Here is a 10306-nt window from a genome sequence, read left to right on the forward strand (position 1 = left end):
GACACATGGAAATCAATGGCGAGGTCACTGATGCTCGTTCTCGATCTATTTTTCATGAAGAGGATGCAAAGCATTACCCCATCAATGGACTGACCTCCAACTTCCAGGAATCCTGTTATACCTCAGACTACTTTGTCAGTAAGTACTCATCACACTCGTCGTCAATCACTGTGTAATAGCACAAGATCTGTGCCGTATGAATGGGGGGAAAAAGAGGAGCAGTTTAGTGTTGTGAATGAAAGAGTTTTGGAATTTAATGGGAAAAGATCCCTTCGTCATTTTGATTTCGATATACAGTAAAAAGCCTGTTTAGCCATAGGCATGTATTGACCACATATCTTAGGAAACAATATATAAGTTTTGCTAAAGTTAGGCACACGTATGATCATCTTCTGCACAATACTCATCTTCTGCACTCGGCTGTGTTTCGTTATGGACAATTCACACACTAAGCGTTTGGCACAAGATGGATTATGACTCGGCTCTCCTAAGATTGATCTTCCTGCTTTGCTCTGCTCTCTGCTCTGCTCCTTGCTCTCTCCGTCTCTGCTTTCTATCCACACTCATTTCACTTTGTCTCTCCAGGCTACGGTGTTGAGCATGCTCAATGTGTCCCTCCTTCTGAATACTCAGAGCCCGGCTTCATCACGGAGTCCTACCAGACGCTTCATCCCATCAGCTCGGAGGAACTGCTGACGCTCAAGTACGAGAGCGAATACCCCGCTGTCATCCTACGGGACACGCCCCTCAACCCGCTGCAGGGGGACTACTTCACCGTCAAGCAGGAGGTGGTGTCCCCCGACAACATGTGTGTGGGACGCCTCAGCAGAGGTGAGGGGTCGCACGGCAAACACGAGGCCTAGATACTTGCTTGTGAGCAGAGCATCGCGGTGGAGAATGTGCTGCATTTCTGTTTCAATCAACACGTTGCTTGGATGGAGTGTTGCGATAAATGTGTCCGCATGTCAATGTTTTTTTGCGTGGGTGTCAGTGTGCGTGTGATTGTGCCGAGAAACGTGTCATGCCACATCAACGTGCGTGTATTCGAAGAGAAGAAAAGCAGGCCCTCTGGTTGGTTTGTGGTTCGAGCAAACCTGCGTCGAACACTCTAGACCGGGTTGGGAAAAAAAAAACAACGATATTGTTTTTGTCAGTGTGATACACGAACCAAAGCCACAACCTGTTCTTGCCTCCCGTCCTTTATGTAAAGCAGTTCAAGTGGTGTAACCTTCAAGAACCTTTTTTTTTTTTCTTCTTCTTCTTGTTTCTGTTGCCCTCTTTTCCTCGACTTCTAGGTAAGGAGATAGAGGTGTCATCCTCAGCTAAGCAAGCGTGGGGTTTTCTCATGAAACCGCTTTTCTGAACGCGCAAGCTTGTTTTCTCTCCCAGCGATAGCTTACAGAGGAATCAGCAGCGTGGTTTACATTATTAGCCATAAAGCTAGGGTTTTCTTCTCACAAATCCCCAGCTGTATAAATGAATAGCATGTGCCATGTGCACACTGTGCGATCCTCCTGCATTTGCCTACAAGGTACGAGGTCCGACCCTCATGCATCACACATTTGAACATTGCGTTGTGCTCTCCCAACGTGGGAAAGTGTTTTTGTAGCACTGCTGGTATCCACATGTGGCTTCAATTGAAGCAGTTGAAGATTAGGGCATCAATAGGAGGGGCTGCATTATCTGTCGTTTGATAATGACTTGTCATTGAATGGCTCCTCTTATCTTTCCCAAAGGCTAAAAATAGCAACGCAATGGGAGTGGGAGCATAATTTACTGTTTACGAGAGAGAGGAGTCTTACATTTTACAAATGCAGGCGTTGTTCAATGATTTTTAAATGTGACTTGCTGTAAAATGTACAGTTTGAACCTCTGTAACAACTTCATTTCTCCTCGTCTTGCCATCTCCACCCGTCCTTTCCTCTTTAGGTAAGCTCGGTGGCCAGGACTCCTTCGAGAGCATCGAGAGCTTTGAGAGCTGTGACCGCTTGACCCAGTCATGGAGCAGCCAGTCCTCGTTCAGCAGCCTGCAGCGGGTACCGTCGTACGACAGCTTCGACTCGGAAGACTACCCCGCTGCCTTGCACAGCCACAAGCCCAAGGGCACTTTCAAAGACTATGTGAGGGAGCGCTCGGACCTCAGCAAGGATAAACCCGTCATCCCAGCGGCTGCACTGGCAGGATACACAGGTAGGAGCTGTCTATAGGTCGTAGTTTATACACTGTCGTTTTATGTACAGTCCTACCTCGAAAAAGCGCTGCGGCTTTTTACGGACCGTTTTACAGCAGACATTTAAAAAATGTCACAGCAGGGAAATCACAGGGTAAGCAATAAAATGAATCAAAGCTCTGTTCCATGTAGGTGTGCCAGTAAGCTGGCCAGATCCCAGGGTTGTGATACTGCGACGCGTAAATGGAATGTAGGACTATAATATTTATTCATATATTATCATCATCACATTATTAAATATAGTTACTTATTTACAATAAACTATAACATTGGTGTCTGTAATAACGCAATTATTTTTTCTGTAATTTGAGTAAAGTATTCTCAAAACGGAGCTAAACAAAACACTTAGTTCCTGCCACCAGTTCTTAATGATTAAGGTGCAGTGCTCTGCCCCCAGATGTGGAGGTGCCTCAATGCACTGCTTTTAGACCAGAAGAGGAAAAACAAACCCCGAGTCATGCACATTACAGGAAGCAAAACAGATTTTGCTTGTACCGTCTTCTTTTTTTCCTCTCTCTCTCTCTCTCTCTCTCTCTCTCTCTCTCTCTCTCTCTCTCTCTCTCTCTCTCTCTCTCTCTCTCTCTCTCATTCTGTCTTCACTTCTCAACCGCCTCCTTATTATCTGCAGCCCGCATCTCAACCTATTTTTTCCAGGTCGTCCTAGCAACGCCGGTGAAACATAGAAATGATGCCTACACATAACGGCAGAGAAAACCATATATATACATATATATACATATTTTATCTCAAGAGGCATCTTCGTACTCGTACATGCTCAAAGGAGGCGGCTTACGTGTGTTCTCCAAGTTCAATGCGAAGCCAATGCACTATTTCAGCAACGACTGTTACGACTTTTAACAGTTCACATTTAAACCATGTGTTGCATAAGAACATACGTATTCCGCCTTTGTATTCATGAGTCGAGGATTTAGTTCAACTCTTTCAGACATACACGGCTGTTTACGATTTGGATTGTGAGGAGCCTCTTAACGCCATCGTGTTTGGGACTTTTTCAGCCGTGTTTAAATTGTAGTCACAAGGCTGCAGGAGTGCCAGCATTGGAAAAGGGGAAATCCGAGAAAATGTCACGAACAGATCTCGACGGACTGTCCTAAAGTTGGTATGCACAAGTTAAATGATCAACTGTATGGTTGTTCGCTTATAGAACAATGAGTCATTCATGATGTTGGAAAGATGTCGTAATGCGCATAATCAAATGAGGAGAAAGACAGTCTAAGAGCGACCATCAGAGGATGCAGTGCTCCCTGCACCGTCTTTCACAAAAGTGGACTGAACCAAGAATCTGAAAATAAATGACGAAAAATAAATATGACGCATCAGCCGATGAATTCAAGACGAGCGAGAGCGATTCGTACACCTTCTAGATTTGTGTTACTTTGATGAGGAGTTTATAAACGAGCTATGACGACATTTGCCTTTATGAGATCAGCTTTGACAGTAATTCTGTCCTCTCTCAAAATATAAACCTGAGCATGAGGAAATATCTTCTTTCAAATGTACCCCACAGCCTTCTGGCTCCATTTACCGCTTCAATCTTGACGTCTGACATGTATCGGTTGTTACGACGGGATAGATGACTCCAAAGAGCTCATGTGTGAAAGCCTGGCCAGTGTTCCCAGCCTAATGCATAGTAATGTACTCGCACAGAGGAGAATGTGCTTCCTCTGAGCTTTTACAAGATGGGGGGGGGGGAAAGGGAGATGGAGGAAGGAAGATGAAGAAAAAAACAAAACATGATCACACTAAAATACCCACATTTTCCTGAAAGAGAAAAATGTCAAACAGCCTGCAGTCCAAGCTGTTATTAGGAGCAGCGCAAGGAGAGTGTAGTCCTTCAAAGATGGAGGTTTTATTTGATTGTACATGCGTGTGCGTGACCATGTGCATATGTGTGGGTGGATGAAGAAAGAAGGGCGAGAGACAGAAACCTCAACCAAAAAATTGTAAGATTCCAAATTGATGCTTGCTCTGCTCGGCTTCCTGCAGCAGTCACGGGCTGACAGGTGACACTTGACAGAGCGCCTGATAAGACTGCAGAGAGAGATTGTGAAGAAGTGAAGCTCCAGTTGTCATCTCAGCGGTTTCCTGTGACAATTTGCCATTTTGCACCTCTGTCTACAGTAACGTCAGGCGGCCTTATAACACGGCGAACTCTCAATCTGTATCGTTGATACTTTGCTTTCTCGATTCTCCGGCTCCCGTCTCACAAGTGCAAACATACACACGCATACCGAGGTACTTTATTTTGCATTGCTACTAGATGTAGTCGTGTTGTGTGTGTGTTGGTAAAAATATTGATAATTTATTGCACAAAGTTAAAACACGACGTATTAGCTGGTTTCACCTTTTCAAATATGAGAAGCCTGATCTGAATACCTTTTTATTTTTTTTTATTTTACATTTGTAAAAAAGTATTCCATACATTACTCCTCAGTTGCAGCTCCACTCAGCACCCAGCTTTCTTGCTGTGGCTGCATATGCTCAAGACTCATTTATCAAACCTCGGGTCAGATTCTTAACTCTGCTCTGAATGCGAGCGCCCACCACACCCCCCCACACCCCCCCACCCCTTTGCCACACTATGCTTTTTCAATGAGGCCCATTGTGCATGGAGACTTGTAACATATTTTTGGAAATTTCTTTTTCTTTTTTTTTGTCTGGCGTGAGAGCACGGGGGGGGGCTGGTAAACGGGCACTGTGTCACCCTTATGTGGGCTCGCTATTACAGTAGCAGACTTCTGGAATGCGAGTCGAAGCTTTCTGTCTGAAAGAGTCTCAGTGGTGCACAGCCACTTATTTTCCAAAGTCTTTGCACCTTCTCCAAATCCTTGCAGGAGTAAAGAAGGCTCACATGCGCCATTTCAAGTGTTCAAACCCACACGTCTGTTCCCCTGAAAGCTTTTGTTCGTGTTGTATAAGGCCACATTTGGTTTTCGAGAGAGAGAGAGAGAGAGAGAGAGAGAGAGAGAGAGAGAGAGAGAGAGAGAGAGAGAGAGAGAGAGAGAGAGAGAGAGAGAGAGAGAGAGAGAGAGAGAGAGAGAGAGAGAGAGAGAGAGAGAGGGGACTTTTGCGTAGCTTCAATTTTGCTGAGGCCGTGTGCTGCATAGGCAGGTGTGATTTCAACTTGCGAGCCTGAAAAGTGGGTGGTTGAGTGTGCTGAAAAACCACAAGATCAAAGTGCGCTGCCTTGTATCTAGCTCAGAGACGAGCCCTTTTTTTGGTTATCTTTGTTCTGCTTTCCCTCCTCTTTTTTTTCCCTCCACAATATCTAATAAGCTGTTGTAATAGCGCCGAAGTTCACTTTTAACAAGTACTTAGCACCTTAGTACTTAGTACCCGCTCTCTTTCTCACACGCAGTCTGCATTCAAATCCCCGAGATGTGTTGCTGAAGTCTACAGGCAGCCCCCTCGTATTTTTAAACTCGTGATTTCATCAGTATGGAACTCATACAGACACAGACTCTAGATGCACACACTGCACAGGGCGACTGCCAGACAAGGGAATGCATAATGAAAGGGACTGTTATATGTAGGAGGACATTTAGTTCCACTGCTGTACTTCAGTCTGACCCACATTAGAAGGTTTACTCTGTCCCTCTTCAGACATAAGTGAATAATTGGCATGCATATTTAACACATACATCATGCATGGCCGAAGTGTAAACTGTTGAGACACCTTTCGCTTTTCAAGGATTTTCACTCTCCTTTTGTCCTTGCAGTGTATAGACTTAGAATATAGACTTTGCGTAGTTTTCTGCGATGTCTCACTTTTGTATATTCTTCCCAAAAATGTGTTGAACCACTCAACACACCATATATGCAATGTGTTATTCTCTACAATGCAGTATTTGGAGCGTTGAACGAATAAAAAGACGACAGAACTTGAGAATTTAGTCCGGGTCTTCATATCTTTGCCCCAACATTAGCGTTATTTCGTTAAGTCCACACACCGACCTGTGTCTCCGCAGTGTAAATAGCTTGTTTTTAATGCACACTTTCTCTCCCTCCCTCATCCGTCCTGCAGGCAGCGGCCCCATCCAGCTGTGGCAGTTTCTCCTGGAGCTTCTGACCGACAAGTCTTGCCAGTCCTTCATCAGCTGGACAGGCGACGGCTGGGAGTTCAAGCTTTCTGACCCAGATGAGGTGAGAGGTTGTGACCCCGCTGGGCACTGGTACACGTGCTGGGAGGTCCTAAGTAGTTAGCCAGATGAACAAGATGTCTGCTGCCTTTTAAAAACAGAAACGTTTTGCGTGCCTTGTTTCACTCCATCAATCTTTTTGGAAGGGTTGCTGGTTTTACATCAGTAGTGAAATGTCAATGAATACATCTCAGAGATGACCATATATAAAGTGTGGCTTTGATTTGAAATAGTTTGTTCCACATTCATTTTGTCGTCAGTGAATTCAGTGACACATCTTGACGCGCTTATTTCTTGCATTGTTTTAGGTTGCTCGGAGGTGGGGCAAGAGGAAAAACAAGCCCAAGATGAACTATGAGAAGCTGAGCCGTGGCCTGCGCTACTACTATGACAAGAATATCATCCACAAGACATCGGGGAAACGCTACGTCTACCGCTTTGTCTGTGACTTAAAAAGCCTGCTGGGCTACACTCCCGAGGAGCTCCATGCAATGTTGGACGTAAAGCCCGATACGGACGAGTGAAAGCAAAGACGAAACGGGAAGTGAAGACGAAAGTTAGAAGACACATGGACAGCGGCTCATGAAGTGGTCTTAAATATTTTGATAGAGTCGGTAAACCGTTTTTTTTTTGGGGACCAAAAAATGTTTTTAATGACCAACTGTGGTCTTTGTCAACTTCAAGCTCCTGTCTCTCAGACCATGTAAAAAGAAGGCACAAGCCAAAAGCCTGTATTCACACCCTGTTGCATTTGAGATGTGTGTGCGCGCATGTGTGTGTGTGTGTGTGTGTGTGAGCGTGCGTATGTGTGGTTATGTACCTGTATTATTTAGCAGCTCAAGGCAGATGGAGCACTATCGGGTAGAGTTCAGGTTCCGTTCTGCCTAAGTAGCACAGTGGGGAGACGAGAGGACCACGACAGAAGGTCTGAGATAACCCAGAGAGAAAATAATAGATCCAGTTCATTGTTGGGGTAGAGCGGGCGGAAGGTTCCCGCTAAGAGGAAAAAAAAAAAAAAAATGGGTTGCCGAAAATGTTTAAACCAAACTAAGGAAGGTATAATGACATATTTACATGAATGCTCAGTGTCTCTCATTGGCAAAGAGAATATTCAGCTTGGACCAAAAAGTGTTGTTTTTCATTTGTTGTTTGAGGAGCGTATGCTTGCGCCAGTATTATAGTGTTGATGTTGAGAATACCCAATGTAGACCTACCGGGCATATGTTGGAAAGAGTGTTTTTCTCATGTTGTCAATGACTGTATTGCAGTGGAACCAAACATGAGATGCCAAGTGCGTCTGATCTGTTCTCCAGGAGGCTGTAACTGAAATGTGCTGATTGGTTATCAGACGACACCATAGACACTGGCCCTGTGCTTTGTAGGGTTCTAGGACATGGTGAGATTACTCATACCAAGAGCTTTTGATAGACAGACAACTGAAAGTAGCCGTTGCTTTTGAAACTGACGCTTTCACCTTTTACGTACATGTTTGCCACCTTGTTAGACATACATCTTGTGAAACTTGTGCATTTTTTTTTGCATAAACCACCAGTATTAGCAAACTGTAGACAATCCATGTGGGTGGAATTCAGGAGTCTTTGGTAAGAAGAGTTGTTTAATGTGCAGATTAGATGCATCATTTGTCGGTTCACTGTCTGTTTGTGTTGCTTTAGACGTGTTTGAATAGTCTCCTGTCTTATCTGTCGATACAATAAAATCACAAGTGAAATAGTCGAGGAAGTGATTTTACAAAATCCTAAGAATGTCAGAATTTATTCTTTTTTTTTTTTTTTCCCCCTTTTCTTATGCAGTACGTTTTGGCCATGAGGACGCAGCTGCAGAATGCAGTGTGGAGGTAGAGTGTAGGAAAAAAAAGAGGGACAGGCAATAGAAGAAAAGGTTGATTAGAGAGAAGCGGACGTGTTGTGAGATAGACGAAAGGGGACTGAAAGGAATCCGTGGATACCGCAGGTGATGGTCTGACGGAGAAAGACTTGGACGTTTGCATTACATGGGTTGTGTTCTCCATTTTCCACTGCCATTGTAGTTCGATGCAGCTGAAACCTCGTTGCAAATAGGAGGCATGTAGGACTAGTGGCAGACATTTGTAAATACTTTTTGGGTTAGTGTTTCGCTTATCTATTAACAAAACAACATTCAGTTCATAGTGAGTAACTCATTCACGATTCCACCCGTACCTGTGCAGCTTGCTAAGGAAACATCACTGGTTGCATTTGACCAAATTGGCAGCGGTTTCCTTTCAACAGTGGGAACAGTGGGTGCACACTGGCCTTATGGGAAAAGCCAAAGTGGAATATCATCTTAGAATACAATGTTATTGTTGACAATGGCTGAATGTTACCCATATGGATGAAAATGTTGTCTATTTGTACAGATTGTATTTCATAATGCTTTATCGAGACCCAGATTACACAAATAAGCAAGAGACAAAGCAGGAATAATAACCAAAACCCTTGTGAGGTCTTTGGCTTCGCGTATCGTCCACAATGTCGGAAGACAGGGACCAGAATTTTCTCACACTTTTGGAAAGTGTTGACTTCTATTTGATCTTTGTGTTTAATGTGTTGGAAAGCACACTCGCTTTAGGACACAGCGGAATGCCTTTCGCCGATCTGGGTTTAGAAAAGAGATGCTGGATATGTCCATTATGTTTGACTCACAAACCCTCACCCATGTTTGTCATCTGACACAAGGAATTAGACAAATGTATTAGTAATAAGCTGCACAGTACTTTCATTCTTCTCTGCATGTTGATGTCAAGGTTCCAAAACACTGTTGTCTTTGTTTTGTTCAGGTTCTTTTTCTGTCTGATGTCAGTGTTTTATATTCGAGAACTTTCCAGATTGTTTTATCATAATTGTAATGGTTGTCAATGCCCTGGAAAAAGTGACCCCCCCCCCCCCCTCCCCCACGCACACACACACACACCGACACAAACAAGGTCATAATATCTGTATGGTTGGCGTCACAAGATTACGGTAATGTGCGAAAAGAAAACATTTTGTTTCCTAAAATGTAGGTATTTTAAAATGTATTATGTCAGGAAAATATTCTATTGTTCAATGTCACAGATTACAATCTACTGCAGGTCTTATGTATTAATGAACCTTAGTCAGGCAAGTGTATACACACCAGTAGTTTGTGGCATATGCATATCTCAGAATGGATTCAGAAGGAAAACTTTTTTTTTTTTTTTTTTTGGATGTTTTGTTGTTTTTTTTTGTATATTTTATAGTGTCTCTGTATTTTTGTTATGAGATCATTTTTATTGTATTTAGTTCACAAACATTTGAATATTTTTCAATAATTTATATTTTATAAAAGACAAGAGATGCAGACAGCTGGTGCTTTCATGGGAGTATAAAGGTAGCGCAGGACAAAATATTGTAGCGATTTGTTTTTGTTTTGTATTCTTTTTTTTATATAGGAAATAGACCTGTCTGCTCGAGAAAAAAGGCTGATGCTGGCCCATCAATGATTTCTGCTGGAAAGGTTTTATAAACTGTAGCTTCTATTTCTAAAATGTACTTAATGTACTTCAAAATGTTATAAAATATATGTGAACAAAGATTTAATACTCTGCGTGGTGTTACTGTTTTGAATTATGAGTACACACTATTATACTGAGTAGTACTATATATTATAATATACTGGCTTTGCTATACTATTGATGCACATAGTCATTGTAGTAAATTTCACAGTTTTGTATTGCAACATTGTGCTCCTGTATTATTCTGCAGGACATGGTGCGGTCTAAGATGTGATGTTGACGAAGTGTTTGATACAGTTCAACATTAGGAGTCAGAACACAATTTACAGAACTAGTAGAAGTAAATCACAGCGATTCTGAACAGATACAAGAAATGATGAATTGAACTCTGTTGTTGATAGACAA

General features: G+C 42.9%; 1 protein-coding gene across 4 annotated transcripts in view; it reads left to right on the forward strand.

The window, feature by feature from the left end:
* The window catches only part of ets1 (v-ets avian erythroblastosis virus E26 oncogene homolog 1), a gene marked incomplete at its 5' end in the record, with an annotated part of 34227 nt that extends 24270 nt beyond the window's left edge, over window positions 1–9957 (forward strand). For 2 of the 4 annotated variants that reach the window (XM_079272694.1, XM_079272691.1), the window contains 5 exons: window positions 61–138; window positions 586–831; window positions 1930–2190; window positions 6276–6394; window positions 6699–9957. In XM_079272694.1, the coding sequence (XP_079128820.1) occupies window positions 61–138; window positions 586–831; window positions 1930–2190; window positions 6276–6394; window positions 6699–6914 (920 nt within the window). In that variant the 3' untranslated portion in view covers window positions 6915–9957. The remainder of the gene's footprint in view (window positions 1–60; window positions 139–585; window positions 832–1929; window positions 2191–6275; window positions 6395–6698) is intronic. The other 2 variants (XM_079272692.1, XM_079272693.1) reach the window with 2 other exon arrangements.
* Between the last annotated feature and the right edge of the window lie 349 nt (window positions 9958–10306).

The sequence above is a fragment of the Melanostigma gelatinosum genome (genome assembly GCF_949748355.1).
Source record: "Melanostigma gelatinosum genome assembly, chromosome: 7".
NCBI classification, from domain to species: domain Eukaryota; kingdom Metazoa; phylum Chordata; class Actinopteri; order Perciformes; family Zoarcidae; genus Melanostigma; species Melanostigma gelatinosum.